This window comes from Globicephala melas, chromosome 10, assembly GCF_963455315.2.
Source record: "Globicephala melas chromosome 10, mGloMel1.2, whole genome shotgun sequence".
Lineage (NCBI taxonomy): Eukaryota > Metazoa > Chordata > Mammalia > Artiodactyla > Delphinidae > Globicephala > Globicephala melas.
In genome coordinates, this window is record NC_083323.1 from 4975358 (window position 1) to 4994772 (window position 19415).

Below are 19415 nucleotides of genomic sequence, written 5' to 3' on the forward strand. Positions count from 1 at the left end.
CAGGTGCTGGATTCCGGTTCTTTCCCGAAGCTCCAGCAGCTTCTGGCTCCAGGTCAAACTCCTAACCACTGCCCACTGCCTCTTCCAGACCCTGGCCACCCGATGGACTCCTCTTCACCCCTCAAAACTGCAAGGCTGCCTCCTCTGGGAAGCCTTCCTCAGCCTCACCCCTCCGTCCCAGAGAAGGAACCATTCTTTCTCTAGGATGCCTCCCTGATCTGATTTCATGCTGGGTGCGTTGTCCTGGCATCTGTCTGCTCGGCCACTGCCCAGATGTGGGCACCTTGAGAGCAGTCTGCCTCAACCATCCCCGTGTTCCCAGCTCCCAGCTCCTTGCTTCTCTGAGGCTCAGCCACTCCCCTTAACTCACGGGTCACCCACAGGGCACGTCAAGGCCTTTGTCCCCACCGTGAGTGGCAGAGCCACCTGGATGGTGACCATCCAGGGCTTGTTTGCAGGCAGTGGAGCTATTTTCTAGGAAGCACATCTGGGGCTTCTCAGAATCAGAAACCGGAACCCGGCCAGGAAAGGGGCCAGGAACCAAGGCAGCCTGGTGGCTGGGGAGCCAGGCAGATCTGGCCGTGGAGCAGCCGGTCACGTCCCCCAAGGCCACCCTGAGAGGCCTTGTACAAGCTGCACTCCTCACTTGAGCCACTGCAGCTGGTTCCCGGCCACCGAGTGGCGGCAAATGACCCCCAACATGCGAGGCATCAACGGGTCAGAACCAAAGCCCATGCCTGAGGCGTCTGGTTTGCATATTGCAGGAGAAATGCCTAAAGTGCCTTCATGCTGACGGGGCCTGGGGTGCCAGGTGACGGGGGCTGGTGGCCAGAGAGAGGCTCCAACATCCAACCCAAGAGCCGTCAGGCCTAATGACATCACCCCACATAAAACCTCCAAGCACTCTGGTTACCCTGGGGTAAAGACCAAACATCTCAGCGGGACCAATAAGGCCCTGTGGGTTCTGGCCCAGACCTTGACCACCCAGCACCCCTCCTTCTCTCAGCTTGGGCCACCCTGAGAATCCTTCATTACCTCAAATACATCTTGAGGTCCTGCCTCAGGGCCTTTGCACAAGCTGTTTCCCAGCCTGAGAATGCTCTTCCCCACCCTCTCCATGTGGCCAGTTGATTTCTCCCCACCTTGGGGTCTCAGCTTGAATGTCCTTTGCTTAGGCCAGACTCCCCACTCTTCAGTTTGCAGCCACAGCTTATTGGTAATGACCGTTTGATGCCCCCTCAAGGGACTGCAAGTTCCACAGAGAGCTGGTTCGCCGCCATATTCCTCTGACGAGCCCTGTGCCTGCCACATAATTGGTGCTCCACGAATGTTTGTTGAATGACTCTGTGAGGGATCTCTGGCCTTGGCAGGCTTGGATCTGCACTCCAGCCTTCCCCTGCCCTTTACTTTTTATATGATCTCAGGTGTTTTTGAGCCTCAGTTTCTCCTACTGGCAGAATAAGGTTATTAACCCTGGCCTGTCTGCCTTGCTGAAAAGATGGTTTGGGACACAAGAATCGTCATATGAAGGACTCATTAATTTACCCAATGTTATGGAGCACATGCAATGTGCCAGGCACTCTTCTAGGCAGTGGGGACAGAGCAGTAGGACAAAACAGACAAAGTCTCTGTCCTTGTGAAGTTAACATCCTTGGGGGCGGGACAGACAAAGAACCAAGCAACAGATGACATGAGAAGTAATAACAGTAAAGCAGGTGAGGTGGCAGGGGGGAGAGGGGCGGGCAGAGTGGGCTGTGAGGCCTCGTGGGAAGGTGCCACATGGGTGCACACCTGCAGGGGCGCTCTTCCCAGCTGCCGGCGTGGCTGGGTGTACAACTGCCTTTGGAAAGAAGATCAAAAGGCTGACTGTAGGGCATCCAGGCAGAGGGAGCATCGAGGGCAAAGGCCAGGGGGACGAGGCCAGTGTGGGCAGCAGGCTGTGGGGTGCACCGCGTGCTGGGCTGCACACCGGGGCTGGCTGAACCTGCCAGAGGCCTGAATGCCCTGCTGGCCGCTGCCCGCACCGCAGGTGAGCAGCTGAACTTTGCCCGGGGGGTCCCTTGCAAGCAGCTCTGTGCAAGACAGCCTGAGGAAGACTTCCGTCTCAGCCGCCGCCCGGCGCCCAAAGCTCCCTCCTGGGGAGAAGGAAGGGGATTCGCGCCGCCGCCCACCCACCGCCGTGTTCCCTGTGCCCCTGTGCGTGCAGACACACACCCCACCCGCTTCTAGACGCCTGCCCGTCTTGCACACTCTGCCCAGACAGATCGAGAAGGGCCCCAGCTGCGGCAGGGGCCTCCAGGTCCCCCCAAGGCGTGGAGGAATTAATCAGGTTGGAAGCAGCTGATAAACGTACCCATGGGCCGAAGAGGCCCAGACCCATTGCACAAACCACCCCAACTCCCCGTCCTGGGCAGGTGAGGGCCCTGAGCCGCTCCCACGCTGTGCCATTGCCAGAGACAGCCCAGCCTGCATCAATTACCTCAAGCCATCAGCCCAAGGAGCAGTGGGAGGCCAGGCTCCCGCTGACAACTGCCCCGGCCCGGAAGGGTTCCCGGCTCCCTCGCCCCAGCTACTGATCATTCTCTGGGAGGGGCTGCAGGGGAGGAGCCCTGGGGGCTGGCTGTGCAGCGGAGTGGGGTCTGTCTCTCTGCCGGTGCGGGGAGGGGAGTGGCGTCGACTCTGGTACGTGTGACACTGGGAAAGGCTCACTTTGGTACGCGATCCGACGTGCTGGCTGGTTGGAGTCCCAGCCCTGACACGGACCAGCCAGGACTTTAAACGGCCCGTCTTGTCCTTCTGAGGCTTCCTCTGTAAAATGGGCTCCCACCTGCCTCCCTGTGTCTCCCGGAAGAGTCAGATGAGATTCAATGACTTCCTCTGGGGCAGGGCCTCCCGATCGTTCTTCCCCACTCAGGGAGCCTGACTTCAGGGCACGGGGTGGGTCCTCAAGCCAGATATCTGTCTGCAACAGTGTCTAGGTGTGTTTTTCAACTCAGGACTTTAGGGAGAAAATGAGAAGTGTGCTGCAGGTCCTTGCTCTAGAATAAGAAACATGTGTCTGGTGCATTAGATCATAAACTGCACTATCTACATAACTATGTACTGTATCTTATCATATGTAAAGTCATACAGTAAGATGTAAGGAGAGATCATGGGCTTCTGTATCCCTTCCCCATTTAGGGCTTGGAGAAACCCCTTAACTAAGAGAATTAACTCTGGGTCAAAAGAGAGGCCACAGTGTCCTTTGTCCTGAGCTATTTCCTGTGAGACTCGTTGCTTCCTCCAGCAGGACCCTTCTTGTTGCAGAGAATGTTCAGGCTCTTGGTCAGTTTTCCTCTGCTAGTCCCTGAGGTCATCACCAACCACATTTCTAAGCCCTGTCTCCCCTCGCGGAGTCTGCAAAGTGCCTGCCTCCCAATCCAAGTCTTCAGGAAGGACGTGGGCTCTCTGCATCTGGGCAACTTTGCGGGTCAGTCAGCTGCTCTTTGAGGCCTGTGCTGGGCAGAGGGGGTTGTGGCAACTTAAACTTTTGGTGCGTAAAGAGTAATTTCCACACCAGTCTGCCCTGAAAGCAACTACCCCAATGCACAGAAGTCTTGAACACTCACACCAAATACCCAGCGTCCCAATCAAATATTAATGGCTGCATCAGTCAGCTTCTGCTGTGTAACAAACCATCCCGACTCTTTGTGGCTTTAACAACTGTTTATTTAGCTCATGATTCCATGGGTTGCCTGAGAAGTTCTGGGTCTGGGTTGGCTTAGCTCACTTCTGCTGGGCAATCTACGTCTTGCGTTTGTGGTCAGCTGGCAGGTAGGTTGGTGATGGAATGACCTAGGATGGCCAACTCACATGTTTGGTAGTTGGCAGGCTGCTGGTTGGGGCACCTTGGTCTCCTCAACGTGGCGTCTCCAGCAGGCTGGCTCCGGCTCATTCACCTGTTGCTCTCAGCCTCCCAAGGGCATCACCAGGGCAAATCCCAAAGCCTCTGCTTGCATCATGTTAACGTCCCCTTGCCCAAAGCGAGCCCCATGGGCAAGTCCAGAGTCGATGCGGGAGGGACTACACAGATCAAGGCAAGAAGGAGGGGAAGAATGCGGCCAGTTTTGCAATTTAAGATCATTGTTATTTGTATAAGGAAGACAGGATTCATACAGCGGGTGGGGAAGTGGGTGGTGAGCAGTTCTCCCTGTGGCCATGCGCACCGTCTTGGTTGGTTGGTGGTGCTGGGGGCAGGGACACATGCTAGCAACCCCCCAGCCAAGGTGCCATTAAAAGCCAGCCAGTGTTACTAAGTGAAAGAAGCCAATGTGAAAAGGTTCCCAACTGTGGGATTCCAAGTCTATGACATTCTGGAAAAGGCAATACTATGGAGGCAGTGAAAGGTCAGTGGTTGCCAGGGGGAGGGGGGAGGGGAGGACAAAGAGGGGGAGCACAGAGGATTTTCAGGGCAGTGAAGCTCCTCTTATGATGCTGTGAAGGTGGATGCATGTCGTTATACATTTGCCCAAACCCACAGAATGTCCAACACCAAGAGTGAACCCTAATGTCAACTATGGGCTCTGGGTGACAGCGATGTGTCAGTGCAGGTTCATCACTTGTAACAAATATACCACCTGATGCGGGATGCTGGTAATGGGGGTGGCTGTGCATGGGGGCAAGTGAATCTATTAAATAAAAACCCAAACAGCCAACTCCACTTCAAGAGGACATCCAGTGTGAGGTGAAGGCAGTGCTGGGCAGTGCTGGTGAACAGAGAGTGAAGCCAGAACAGGAAGGAGCTGGGGGCTAAGAGGGGTGAGAGAGCGCGGGGCCCTTTGCAGTAGGGAAGCTGTCACAGATGCACAGATAAGAGCGGCTGTGGCCCCGCCAGGGGAGGGGGAGGGGGCTCTGCCGTCTGTCTGGCTGCCTTCCACTCTCTGTGGCCACCCCTCACTCTGCTGTGTGACCTTGGGGACTCCTTCAGCTTCTCTGTGCTTCTGTGGCCCTCTCTGGAAAGTGGGCCTGGTGATAGGCTCCACGGAAAGGGCCCTGGCGAGGATAAACGAGTGGCTACCTGGGCGCTTGGAGAATCCCGCCCATTGTGCAGGTGCTAGAAGGAGCCAGCTTTATCACTGTGTTATTCTCACTGCTCTTCAGAAAGCACCTGCTGGTTCATTCCCTCATCAGTTTGGTGTACGTCCTTCAAGCTGACTCAGACCAGTGCCTGCCCTGAAAGAGCCCCCAGCCGCAGTGCCAGGGCCGAGACACGGGGAGCCCGGGGCTGGGAGGGGAGCCGGACGAGGCCTACCCTCTCCCCTCCTAAAGCAGCAAAGGCCTCCCAGGGGCCGAGGAGTCTCAGAAACGCAGAGCAGCCCCGTGTGTGACCCTGAGCAGTGTCTCCTCTTGAGGCCTCAGGTGGACATCAGGCAGGAACAATGCATCCCTTTACCTGAGCCTCCGGCACCTCGTGCTGAGGACAAGGGACCGTGGCGGGAATCAGGTGCGGGGGAGCTGGGAGGTTCAGGGAGGCGGCTGGAGAAAGCTCAGCCGGGATGGAGTCTCCCGAGCTGGATCCACAGACATGAGGAGACCCATAGTCCCTTCCTGCCGACCTATGACCCACTGGGAAGGCTGGGAGGCGTGGATGCCTGCCCGCCGAGGCCCCGGGAGGGCAGCCCTGGCCGCCGTCTGCGTGAGCCAGGGCTTGAGGCAGGAACACTTCTCTCTGGCTTTACTTAATTTCCACCAGAAACCATGCTTTTTTTGGATCCACTTGGGCCAAACTGCTGAATTTCTGAAACGGCTTAGAACAGTGAGGGAACTCCGGTTCCCAGTGTGCCCCGCCCTCGCCCCAGGCAGCACGGGGCACGGCCACCCCCTCCTCAGGACAGCTGTGGCAACGCGGGCAGTGTGCGTGTGCGTGTCTGTGTGTGCCTGTGTGGGCATGCATCTGTGAATGTGTCAAGTGTGTGTGTCAGTCGATAGCTGGTGTGTTGGTCCACAGGCTAAGAAACAAAAGTGCAGATGGAAGCCCAAAGCATCCCTTCTTCAAACATCAGAAGGCCACGTCGTTATTTCAAAATCTGTCTCAAGTTTTCTGATGGCAAAAGAGCCCTTCCAGATGTGTGCTGACTCGGCTTCAAAGGCCTCATTACAGCGGCCCAGCTTCCGGGATCTCTGGACATGGAAGCGGGTGCCCCGGAGCCGGGTGGGAGCAGGAAGGATGCACGTGGGCGCTGACCTCTGGGAGGGGTGTTTTTAACCAGTGCACGGTCAGGGACCCTGCTGCGGGGCTGGGTCTTTGATGCCTGCAGCATTTTGCCCAGGCTCAGCCCACAAGCCCACGTGCCCCCTGCACAGGGCTCCATTCCCTCTTCACCCCCCGCCCAGGGGAACCCCGTCCCCTTCCCGCAGGTCTGCTCTCCAAGCCCCAATCAACTGGCTGAAGGCTCTTCATCACCACCACTGCCCCCCTCAACAGACACGCCCACCACGCACTCAGCGTGGGTTGGGGGCTTGGGGGTGGGACCAGCTTCATTCTCCATTCTGGGCCCTCGCTCCTAGCCGGCAGACTCTTCCCTCCCTCGCATGAACAGCGAGGGTATTTTCTATAGTTTTTCCAGGCACTTTTGGGTAATACGAAGTCCAGGCAAGTCTAATAATAAAACTTCAGAGCCTCGTGGAATTTAAAGCTCCTGCCTGGCCCCGCTCAGCTCAGCGTGGTTTAGGGGCCTGGGACGTTGTCAGTTTCTCCTCTGTCCCCCCTTCTCCCCCATTGCTGGGGTGCATCTTTTTTTTTTTTTTTGTGGTACACGGGCCTCTCACTGTTGTGGCCTCTCCCGTTGCGGAGCACAGGCTCCGGACGCACAGGCTCAGCGGCCATGGCTCACGGGCCCAGCCGCTCCGCGGCATGTGGGATCTTCCTGGACCGGGGCACGAACCCGTGTCCCCTGCATCGGCAGGCGGACTCTCAACCACTGCGCCACCAGGGAGGTCCATTGCTGGGGTGCTTCTTACCCCTCGGAGCTGGGCTCATGGCAGGGCTAGAGGAGGGGCAGGGAGGGTCTCCTGATGGGCGTGGCCGTCTTCAGAGACCCTCCCCAAGGGCCCCTCAGCCTGCGGCTCCCTGGGCAATGCCCTGCCCTCTGCCCCAGCTTCCAGGATCCATGCTTTCTTCAGGGTCTAACTTGGACCCAAGAATGAGCCCCGTCGTCCCACTGCTCCTCATGCGGTCCTGCCTCTTGGCTCCCCTCCAGCAGCCTCTTGTCCCCAGACCTGGATTCCCAGAGGACCCCAGGGGCACTGGTCAAGTCTGGGGGTGGTTTGCTTGCTAGCCCCACCCATCTTCCTCCAGCAGCTACTCCTACATGCCGTGCCTTTGTGCAAATTACAGCCAGGCCCCTTCCTCCAGGCTGACCCCCTGGCGTGGCTTGGCTTCGAGGCGTGGCTGGAGTCCAACCCCATTTGCATCCCCAGGCACAGCGATGGCTGCCTTTGGGGCCTGTGCCGGGGTCCGGGCTGGCTTGGGTGTGCACTGCCTCCAACGCCTTCACCCCGGGCTCTCTTGTCACCTTGTGCCCCCCCATCTCAACACTGACTACCTGGCCTGGAGACCACCGCTCCCACACAAGGTCTTAAAGGCAGACACTGCTTCCTGGACAGGAAGGCCTGGCGCACGGTGGGACCCCCAGAATATCAGAGTGACTTGGTGAGCAGACAACGTTCCATGAAATGGGGCCCAGGCCCATCTTGGGCCAGGAAGTCATAACCCTGGGGGGATGGGAGCAGCTGCTGCATCTCCGGGGATTGGGTTCCCCATGGGAAGCCACCCTCCCTACCCGTCCTGCTGCCTTGGGGGGAGTCACATGACCCTCTTCCCCACACCCAAGGTAGAGGGGCCCTACCCAATTCCTCCTTCCTTAGGCCAGCCAGTCTCCCCGCAGGAGGTGGGATATGGCTGACCCCACTGCTGCCATCAAGAATAAGGGCAGGACGACGGCAGCAGCTGCTGGAGGGGAGGCCAGGGTGGAGGCAGGGCCCTGAAGGAGCACAGCCACCCTGGTGATTGACAGGCAGCATCCCCCGCTGGGCTCAGTCTCCTCATCTGTGAAATGGAGCAGTGAGTCAGGCCCATCTAACTAAGGAGGTTTCTGGGTCCGGGTGCTCCGGGGGCCCCCACACACTCTGTCCCTCCTGTGATGCTTGGTGGCTCTATCTGTGGACCAGCCCAGAGCAGGCGGCTGGCGCGAGCACTGGTTCCAACAGCGTCAGACAGGGAGCTCAGCGGGGATCCGGAACGCCCTGGAAGAACGCTGGGTGGCGTCCAGGCGCCGCCAACCCGCTCCACAGGGAGCCCTCGTTACCGCTCAGCTGTGTCCTGATCCCGCGGCCGGCCCTTGCACAGGGCTGGGGCTGTCCTGGGCAGAGGGGCCTCAGGATGTGGCCCTGCGCCGGCTCCTTCTCTGAGCCCTGGGCTTGCTGACGAGGCTCCCTAAGGCAGCTGCTTGGCCAAGGAGGGACGGGAGGCCCAGGGAGAGTGGCCACGCCTGGAGGCTGCCGGTCCTGTGGCCACTCATCAGCCGCTCACAGGACGCCCTCTCTGAGCCAGGCTCCAGGTGGAGTCGTCCCCGCCCTCCCAGAAGTCCACACCACTAGAAACAGTGTCCAGTGCTGACCAGTTCAGGCTGGTCCTCCCTGCCTCTCCCGCAGCCGCGCAGGGGGCTCGCGGTGGAGAGGTGAACTCGGAGACGCAGCAGGGAGCGGTGGCCTGAAGCGAGATCTTGATTCCCTGCCCAGGAATTGAACCTGGGGAGCCTGGATGAAAAGCAGGAATCCCAGCCACCACGCCCCCTGGCTCTTGCCTCCAGTGAAAAATGCATTTCTCACGGAGGCAAAACTGTAAAAACACGTACCAAGTTGATTATTAGAGACACAGCACAACAAGTGGGAGAGCATACAGAGAAGCAGTTTGCTTAGTTAGGACAGAAGCAGGGCAGAGATGCACACGGGGAGAAAAAGGGTGTGGGCGTCCCCCCAATGAGGAGGGGCCCAGTAAAGAGGTGGTGACATCGTTCATATAGGGCAGTTCTTCCGGGTTTGTTTACCTTTGGCCAATTACCTGGCTTCTTTTTCCACACGTGACCTGCCCTAGGACCCTCCCCAACACGCGTGCGCAAATTTTTTCCAAGGTGGGTTACAGCCCACAGGCCTGTGGGACGGCCTTAGCATCACCTATTATGGGGTGGTGCCCCCTCCTTTCTGACCCCCAAGGAGCCTTCCTGCGCACGTGCAATGTCTCCCTTGCCCTAAGGATGGGAGACATGTGACCACTTGATCTTTTAACAGGGTTTAGCCCCGCTCTGTCCCTGCCACAAAAGTGTCCAATGTCCAGTTATCTACCCTATTCCTGTTGTTTCTTATATGGAAGTGCAGATCTTGAAATACAGACAGGAGCCTGGTCACAAATATGTATTCTGGGGCCCGTTGTTCTCTTGCCTCTGGATCTATAAACAGGGGGCTGGTAACGAATGTCTGGCCTGGAGCCCATCTATCTCCTGCCTCAGAGGGAGCCCATTTTCCAGCTGAGGAAGGGAGCCCGGCCAGGCGTAGGGACTCACTCCAGACCCCACAGCTGCTCGCTCCAGCAGTCACTCAACACGTGTGCTGAGAGACAGGGTTGCCCAATGGTCACACACTCTGCCGCGGGGGCCAAAGTACCATGGGTGGATCCTGGTGTCCCCACGTCCAGGCGTTCACCTTGGGCAAGTCACTTAGGCTCCCTGGGCCTCAGTCTCTTTGTCTGTGAAATGGGCCCGATCACAACCCTTGCCACAGGTTTTGGGCATGAGGTGGGAGTGCAGAGTGGAGCTGGCACACTGCCAGTGACGTCAGCATTTGCTGTCACAGTCACCTGCCGTGCAGAGCCTGTGTTAGGTGCTGGGAGGGAGACAGAGAGAGGGACGGAGTCTGCCTTCAAGACACCAGGACACAAACCAGCAGGTGCCAGAGGAGAGGCCTCCTCCAGGAGGGGACGTGGATCAGGCCTCGGCGATCAGACCCCAAGACCTTTCCTCCCTCTCTATGGCAGATAGAAAAGGAGCGCTGCAGGAGTGGATGAGAGAGAACTCCTCTCTGATCTCTAGTCCCTGAGCCAGCAGAGATGCCCTCCAGATGCCTCCCTCATCACCGGCTCGCTTCACTTCCCGTGTTCCTTTTAAAACTTGTCTTCCTTTCTCACGTGGCCCTGGGCATGATTTTTAGCCTCATAAAATAGGGATAAAAATATCTATCTTACGTAGGATGCTAAGAAAAATAAACAAGATAACTATCAAAAGCGTTTATCAGAGCCAGGCCTCATACAGCCGTTCAGAATCCATTAGTTCCCTCCTCCCGTTTCCCTCTGTAATTTTCAGACGCACTGAGCTCAAGCAACTTTAGAGTCTGTTGGGTGGACCCGCATGGCTCACTTAACTGCTTCTCTGAATGATTTGCTACCATGAAGACCACAGCAAACATCTCTGTGCCCAGGGCTTCCCCATGGACCGTCCCTGGAGGCGGATGCCGGGGCCTGGGTGCGACAAACTCCAGCTTCGTGCCTGTCGGGAATGGTGGAAGGCATTTCCTTTGAGAAAAGCATCTGGGATGCTCTGAGTGAGAACGGTTGGGGCCGGCTCAGGTTGGCCCTGAGGGGCCCGGGGGCTCCACAGATGTCATGGAGTGTCCCACGGCGTGTACTGGTAGGTTGCAGGTGAATTCAAGCCCAAGAGGCTCTGATGGCCATTTGACTCTTCTAACGTCAATACTGGTTGTGATCGTTTGCTGGGGCCCCTGTCGACCGGGCGGCGTAAGCAACAGACATTTATTTTCCCACGGTCCCGGAGGCCTGAAGTTCAAGCTCGAGGTTTCCGCAGATTGGTTTCTTCTGAGCTTCTTTCTCTCCCCGTGTCCTCGTGTGCTCGTCCCTCTGTGCGTGTCTATGTCCTCATCTCCTCTCCTAATAAGGACAGCAGTCCTACTGGATTGGGGCCACCCTAATGACGTCGCGTAAGCTTAATCCCCTCTTCAAAGGCCTTCTCTCCAAATAGTCATCCGCTGTGGTACTTCAACATATGGATTTGGGAGGGGACACGATTCAGCCCAGGACACTGGTGATTTATCATAATTCTAGAATTTAGGGATCACTACCCCGGTAACTCCTATAAAAACAGTCCCCCAACGCCAAGACTTCCGCCTCCGACGGGAAACCATGGCTGGAGAGACTGTCACTTGTCTATGGTCACACAGCCAGCCGGGGGCTGAGAAGGACTTGGGCCAAGGCCTGGCTCATCCCCGAGTCCGTCAGCTTTCCACGTGCTACAACAGCTTCGTAAAATGGTCAGGGAAAGTTCTGGACTTCCGACAAGCCGCCTTCAGGGGCTGGGACACGGCGAGTTGCTTTATATCAGGTTGTCTGTTCCAGCCGGGGGCCCAGTCCTGGAAGGCGCTTGAGGAGACAGAACTTCAGACCTATGTATCTCGGCACCGCGGTGCCCCACCCCTGCCCGGCACACAGCAGCTGCTCGGGGATTGCTGGACGGACCTGAGGATGACGCAGGCGCGGTCGCTGCCCTGGGGGAATGCACTCACCCCGCAAGAGGGCGGCGAGCCAGCCGCACGTCCCAGCAACGGGGACATGCAGCCAAGAGCCAGGCGCTTCTCCCCTCTGGTTTGGGCCCCGCCACCCTCCATGCAATGGCCTCTGCGCATCTGCTGGCGGGGCTCAAGCTAATTCCGAAGCACTCAGCTGTCCCGGAACTGAGTCACGACGGAGGTTTGTGGGATTCCTCGGCAGCAATCTGGCCCCCATGTGTTTTTGCCGGTCCCCAGCGGTGCCAGTGGCTCAGCTCTTTGCTACACCACCCAGAAATACCCAGAGAGGACGCATCCTCTTGGAATGAAAGGCCCCGCTGGCCCCAGCTCTGAAGTCCTCGCCACTTGTGGTCCCAGCCTGCTGCCAGCTGTGAACAGCCTAACAAGACGGCCCCGTAGGGCCGGGAGCTGCAGTAGCAGAGAACATGTGTCTTTGTCCCAGTTGGAATTTTCTCCCCAAATTACATTGGATGCAGTGGGCCTATATGTGGCAGCTCAGCTTACAAACCCCCAGGCTCCGGGGCAGCGGATCGGGGGAGGGTTCATAACTGTCAAACCCCTCGTATGTGCAGTCGCTGCTCCTGTGTGTTCTCAGTCAGCACCAGGGGCCCCACCTAACAGACGGAGAAACTGAGTCAGGGGGTCAAAGCACAGCCCCGATCGCCTTCTTCCTGGTCCCAGACATTGGACTTCCCATCGCCACGTCCCGGGACATCTCCGAGCCCTGCCCAGTCCCCAGAGAGAGCTGGATATTCACACTATGGCACTCGACCTCTTTCTCCTAAGGGTCTCCCCTCCACCTGACAGACTCCCTCCTGGACCAAACTTCCATCAGGCTTCCTGAGCCCTTTCCTCCTTGACCCTGACCTGCCAAGCCCAGTTTCAGCCAGGAATCCTGCTAAGCCAGGTTATCAAGGATGCCCTCCCCCATATCTTCATTCTCCCGACCCTTGGTATCGAAGTCCTTGACCCTTTAGCCAGAATCCTTTGGGGCCAATTTAGCAAGAATTCCCCTACCCGGGAAACCTAATCAAGTCTCTCTTAGTAATTTTCCACCCGCTGATCCCCTCACTCTGCTCCTTGGCTGTACGTCCCCAGCTGTCCTTGCTGTATTCGGAAATTGAGTTCAATCTCTTGCCCCTATCGCAGTAGCCTTGAATAAAGTATTCCTTGCCATTTTTAGCAGAAGCCCGGTGCAGTTTTTCTCCTTATCACGCACCCTTTGGCCCCCACCGATCTGGCCATCCTCCCAAAGCTGCTCAGCTCTGAAATCTTACTCTGGGTCTTGGTCCACAGCAAACTTGACAATCAGAGCCCTGACTTCACTTCCTGCTGCCCTCCCGGGGGGGGCTGTCTCATCTCTAAGCTCCCGGCACCGTAGTTCACGTCTGTAAAATAGGAACCGGGGAGAGGAGAAACCGCACTCACCGCGCACAAGGCAGCCCTCCGAGCAGAACATGTGTTCAGCAAATGGGCGTTTCTTTCCCCTCCTCTGGCTCCTGTTTACAAGATGCCTTCAATCTGGCAGCAGAGAAAGATTCCACGTTGCTGGGATGTTGTCTTCCAATGGGGAGAACAAAATCCCAGGTGGCAGGCGAGGGGCGACTCTCCGAAATGGCGACATCTGTCCAGCTCCAGCGTCCCCATTTATCGCTCTATTTCGGCGCTCAAAAAGGACAGGCAGGTGGCCAGCCGCAGAGCTGAAACTGAATAAAAGAACCGGGAAGCTACTGGATGGTCCAGGCTCGGCCCGGCTGGGTGTGCGTCTTCAGAGAGATTGCTTTGGCTATTCGTTTTCTCCTCGACTGGAACAGCAGGGCAGGGGGTCATGAAAGGGTTTAGATGTTTGTCCAGAGTTTCTTTTCTTATCCTCAGGCATGCAGCTCTCAGAACCGGCCGAAATGTCGGCCACAAGCCTGCCCTGCTCAAGTGCCTCATGGGACATCTGGGTCCTTACCTTGGTTGGCTTTGAGGATGGGGCCTGGGTACTGGAGATGCTTAGCAGGGTGACTACTCCAAGCTCTTCTGGGGGATAGGCCCTTGGTGGCCTGCGTTTTTCATGCAGGGAGGCAGAGGCCCAGAGAAGGTCAAGAACCAACCCAAGGTCACACTGTGCTGTGGGAGCTGGGAACCTGGATGCCCAGATTCCCTTCCTTTTATGCCCTTTTCAAAAGTCACCTACTCTGTGAAGCCTTCCCTGCACCCATCACCCTATCCAGATAGGCCGGATCTGGTGCCCTCTGGGCCGCCGCAGCCCATCAGCGTCCTGTCATCAGAGCCCAGATCGTGCTGCACTGCGATCACCATTGGTGCGCCTCCCTCCTTGGGGGCAGATGCGTCCAGGCACAGAGGTGGCAACAGTGACTGTGAATGGATCACGGTGCGCACATCTGGCCCTCTCCTACAGGCCGTCTCCTCTCCTGCACACAGCGGTGAGCAGAGGCCCCACCACGAGGCTTTCTGATCTCGACAGCCAGCTCAGACCTGCCAACTGACAGCTAATTACAATCATGCTATTAATAACAACAATAATAAACATAACCATAGCACTGCCGCCACCAATTACCAAGCCTTACCACGAACCAGGTGCGTTGCCACTGTATTTAATTGAAGGCTTGTGACAGCCGTGGGAGGTGGGTATTATTATCCTAATTTTTCAAACTAGGAACCAGGGACTGGAGAGCTGCCTCTTTGTTTGATGAGCGAGGGTGTCCCTCCCAGACAGACAGTTCCAGACTCGGTGGGGTTGCAAGTGGAGCCGTCGGGTGAGGGCCGGGGGCCGGCCAGTTCGAGCTTGGCAACGGCGTTAGTGTCCTGGGGCTGCTGTGACAAGGCACCGCAGACTGGGGGCCTCAAAACAACAGACATGTGTGCGGTCACAGTCTGGAGGCCAGGATCTGAGATCAAGGGGTCTGGTTCCTTCTGAGGCTCTGAGGGGAGATTTGGGCCAGGCCCCTACCCCATGTTCTGGGGGTTTCTGGCCACCTTTAGCGTTCACTGGCTTGTAGCCCCAGCACCCCCATCTCTGCCCCCATCTTTACATGGCCTTCTCCCCGTGTACATGTCTGTGTCCAAACGTCCCCTTTTTATAAGGACACCAATCATGTTGGACCAGGGCTCACCCGACTCCACTATGACCTCATCTTAATTACATCTGCAACAATCGTATTTCCTGATAAAGGGCCACATCCTAAGGTGCTGGAGGTTAGGACTTCAACGTGTAAATCTGGGGGGGGGGGGGACACAGTTCAACCCGTAACAGCAATCCAAGGGCACCCAAAGGGTTGCTGCTGGTAATTGGGGCCAGCCACAGGCTCAAGGAGGCCAGGCTGCGTGCCACGTGGGCCCTGGGGGCAGGCCAGCTGGAGGAGGGGCCCGATGGGAGCTCTGCAGGCACCAGTGTGCATGAGGAACCAGCAGCTGGTCATGGAAGTGTGGCCTTGGTTCCCCTCCTACCCCGCTCCTCAAACCAGAAACCTGGGGTGGTCTCCGCCCCTCCCTCTCCTTCAGCCCCCAGATCTGACCCCCCACCCACATAAAGAACTCTTGAGTCTGTTTGCTCTTCACAAATAAGCAAGTGCATATATAATATAGCAGACAGCAATAAATGTCTCAGGGAAAAAACGCTGAGAAGGCAGGTGGGAAGCTTCAGGAGGTGAGGGGTGCTCTAGAGAAGGCTCTTCTTGAAAATGACATTTCAGCCAAGGCAGGCAGGAAGGAGAACGCCAGCTCCGGGCATATCTGGGGACAGCAGAACTATCTGGGAAGCAGGACCAGCCAGTGCAAAGGCCCTGAGGCAGGAGTGGGCTTGCTGGATTGGAGGAAGAGTTGGTGGGAAGGGTGGGGGGAAGGGTTACCTCGTGTGCCCCTGACCCAGGACTCAGCCTCTGACCCGACCTGGTTCTCCCTGTCAGGTGGCATGAAAAGCCTCAACATTCGAATCCCAGTCCTGTCACATCAAGGCCCCCAGGCCAGCCCTCTCTGCACAGCACTCCTGGCTCCCAAAATGGCAAGAGCAAACAGTGCATGATTTTCATTATTGAAATCACTTTATATAACAATATCATGAAACCCTGGGGAAGAGCAGTGAAGAAAACCCCCAGAAATAATGAGATAAAGACGACGAAGGCCTCACTATGAATAGAAACCCCATTTGCAAAAACCGCTCAAGGGATCACAGTATTTCTAAATCTTCCGGTAGCTTCTGTCTAACTGCTACGAAGTGCTGTTTTCTTCCTTATGGTTTGATCAACCAGTTTAGATGTATTACCGCGCTCGACTCCGCCTTGATTTCTGATAACTGAAACAAAAATATTTTAAAAACACTTGCACAGTTGAGAGCGGCGTGCCCAGATCCCTGCCCACGTCCTGCCCGGTGTTTCTGCAGAATCCTGGTTGGTTCGTTCATTTGGCAAATTTTTGCTGAGGGCCTACTGTGTGCCAGGCCCCAGGGGCGCAGCAGATACGGAGCCCAGCCCTTGGCTGGTGGAATTTCCAGATCGAAGGGGATTTGTAACAACAGAACAAAGGACCAAAGCGTCCAGACGATCAGAAGGCACTTTGCCCGTAGCGGGAGAAACAGAAACCGAACTGAGAAAAGGAATCTTGATGGGGGACCGGCAGTGAGACCCCCTGAGGCCTTATTGAAGAGCTGATATTTCAGAAAGGATTTGACAGAAGTGAGCCAGTTTCTGTATGGGTCCCAGGACCAGTGCCCTGCGGGGAAGGGTGCTGTGAGGAGGCTTTGGTCTGGGTGCCGTGGGGCCCTGGAGGGTGTGAGTCCCATGGCTATCATTGACTGGCCCTGGTGAGTTCTCAGAGGGACAGACGGGCATCTACCCACAAAGCACCTGCCACACACCTGTTGGGAGGCAGAGGGAGTGGAGGTGGGGGACCACCTGGTCTCCACGAACAGGGATTGAGCTGCCAGCAACGTGTCCTTCATGAAGCTCAAATCTTCCCCCGCCCACCCCCTGCCTCAATCCCCTGCCTTAGACACCTGGGGCCAGACTCTGGGCTGGAAAGGGACCCTGCCCTGGCCCTGCCCACGGTCTGGAAATCTCCACGGCCAGCTCATGAGTCTCCATATCAACACAGGCATCTCCAGGTCCCTAAGACCCAGGCCCAGGCAGGAGAAGGCCCAGGGCCCCGCACATCCCACTCCGATGGGCAGCGAGTGCCACCGGCCTGGCCACAGGGCTCCATGGTCTGGGCCAGGGACAGGGCCCCTCAGCCTGTGGAGGGAGAGAGGGATTGCGAGCCCCGGACAGAGGCAGGACCCTGCTGTGTTTCCCCCGGAGGGAGGAAGTAAGTCAGCAGAACCGCAGCCCCCTGGGCTCCTAACGCAAACCCCAGCCCAGCTGCCGCCTGTCTTGCATCCCCCAGCCTCCGTCGCCTCCATCGTGGTGGCTTCTCAAATGCGGATCCCCACCCCCGGGCCCTGATGCTCTGACATCCGCCCCTGGAAGACTCACTGTTGGGGTCCCTTGTTCTCCCAGGTGGGCTCTGGGCGCCATGCCTGGTCCACAGGACTCAGATAGGCACCTTCGCAGGGACAACCGTGGGGGCGTCTCCATGTCCATCCCTGCTGTCTCTCCTGGCCTCTCCTGGAGGGGATCCCCAGGCACCCCAGCTCCAGCAACACAGGAGAGACTCTCCAACCGGCCCCTGCCGGGCTGGAGGTGAAGGAGGCGGCAGCCCCCTCCCCTCGGGGACTCACAGTAGGACAGTAAGTCCCTCCAGCCTCTCTCTGTCCTGTTACGGTTGGGGACCCTGAGGTTCGGGGAAGGGTCCCTGCTCACTTTCTGCGTCCGGGGAAGCTGCACCACTGATACCTCACTGACATGTCGGTTAGAACTTCAGCCTTATTTGTCCAATGCTGGTGCTGGACGGACCCTGCACTTGGTGGCGGGGGGAGAGGGGAGAGGATGACCCCAGGCAGCTGCTGCAATTGTCAGTTATCCAGGTGAGAGTGACGGTGCGGTGGTAGTGGATGGAAGTGGACAGACTCCAGCAATGGTTAGGAGGTGGGGCCCACAGAGTCTGGGAGAACCAGGGAGAGGCATCTGATTGGAGGGCAGGATGCAGCAGGCGCAGTGGAAGGGGACGGGCTCGGGGCAGGAGGACGCAGAGTTCCACCACAGACTTCCCTGCAGACCCGGGGGCCTGAGGACCTGGTGATGTGGTTTTGCACTCAGGAGAGATTTAGACCCAGAGATTTGGTACTTGGCGGTCCACAGATGGACAAGAGAGGGAGGAAGAAGAAGTGGCAAGGTTATAAATATAACCAAGAATCAATCCCTCCCTACCAGCTTCTCTCCAGGTGGAGCAATTCCTGATCTGTAGTATTTACCGCTAAACCCTATTGAATGAATGAATTCTTATTCCAGGCCACGGTGGGAGGGTTTTAAGCTGAGACCTAAATGCAGAAACTGGCCCTCATTACATTGATTGTGTAAAATGTCCCCGAGGGCGCGGGATACGGAGATTGTCAGAGGGCTGGAGGCGCACACAGGTTGCTGCCTTGGGAAAGCACAGCGACCTGCAGGGCAAGGACCCCGTGGGGGCGGGCAGACAGCTGTGCCCTCTCCTGCAGCGGGTCCACAGGAGGAGGAAACCGTCCGTGCGTTTGCCAGCAGCTCAGGACTGTGCAGCCCCAGGGCCGGGAGGTGGATGGGCCAGAGAGCTACTGCCGGAAGCTGCAGGGCAGCCACACCTTCCCCTCCGGGAGCTACACAGACTGTCTCTACCAGACCCAGATACAGATAAACCCCAGCGTCATGAAACCCCGGGGCAGATACCGATCCACGTACGTGTGAGTCGCTGTTGCAATCTCCCCAGGAAGCAGGGGACCAGATTATTCTTGCTTGTCCCTAGGAATGGGGAGCTCTCTATCTGAGGGGACAGCCCATCCTGCCTCTCTCATCTCTGATAGTTGGGGCTATGCCTCCATCCAAATCTGCTCACACGGTCTCCCTGCCGGTCCCAGGCCTCTCCCTCAGAGTCACAAAGAGCACTTCCATTTCCTCTCCTCCCCAGACTGGCCTAAAACGTCATTCCCTGTGCCAGTCACCACGCCCAGCACTTCCCACAGGAAGCATGACGCCAACACCAAGCACCTACTATGTGCTTCCGAAGCACCTACCATGTGCCATTTTTGCACGCGTATCTCCCGCCACAGCGCTATGCCCCTGAGATGGGCCATAACCCCCATTTCATAGCGGGGGAAATGGGCTGGGAGAGGTCAAGTGACTGGTCTGAGGTCACACAGTCTTTGTGTGGTTTGTCTGGGGTTTGCCCCAGGCTATCAGGCTTCAGGGCAACGCTGTGAGCTGCTGGACGCTCCTGCCTGTTCCCACGGACGCAGGGGCGGCCACAAGGGGCGCTCCCTCGGCAAAGCTAGACGGTGGCGGGCAGAGGCCTGGGGCGAGGGTCTCTGCCCTCCAAGTGCACTGGCGGGGGCCAGGATCGGGTGGGGGTCCCCAGGCCAGCTCCACACCCTGAAGAAAGGCATGTGAGTTTCCTCACCTGGAAAACAGAGACCAGAGGACAGGCGGCTGGCTGAAGGTCTCCCACTAGTAAGTGGCCGATCGGGGACCTTCCCCTGCTCCAGGCAGGACCTCCAGGACCGAAGCCAAGGGCTGGCTCAGCACTTTGGTTGATGGAAACCCTCCCTCCCCCTGGCTCCTCTCCTCCCGAACAGCTGGCAAGGCTCAGCCATGCCCCGAAGATGCCAGCAGCAGCTGGCCACGCCGCGGCGGGGCAGGACACGTACCCCCCTCTGCCACCTCGCACACACGCAGGGG

General features: G+C 57.6%; 1 protein-coding gene across 1 annotated transcript in view; it reads left to right on the top strand.

Moving 5' to 3' along the window:
- The window catches only part of LOC132597952 (carbonyl reductase family member 4-like), a 28087-nt gene extending 9659 nt beyond the window's left edge, over positions 1-18428 (top strand). The window contains 1 exon segment of the mRNA XM_060306169.1: positions 18206-18428. Within this exon segment, the coding sequence (XP_060162152.1) occupies positions 18206-18428 (223 nt within the window).
- Positions 18429-19415: the final 987 nt, after the last annotated feature.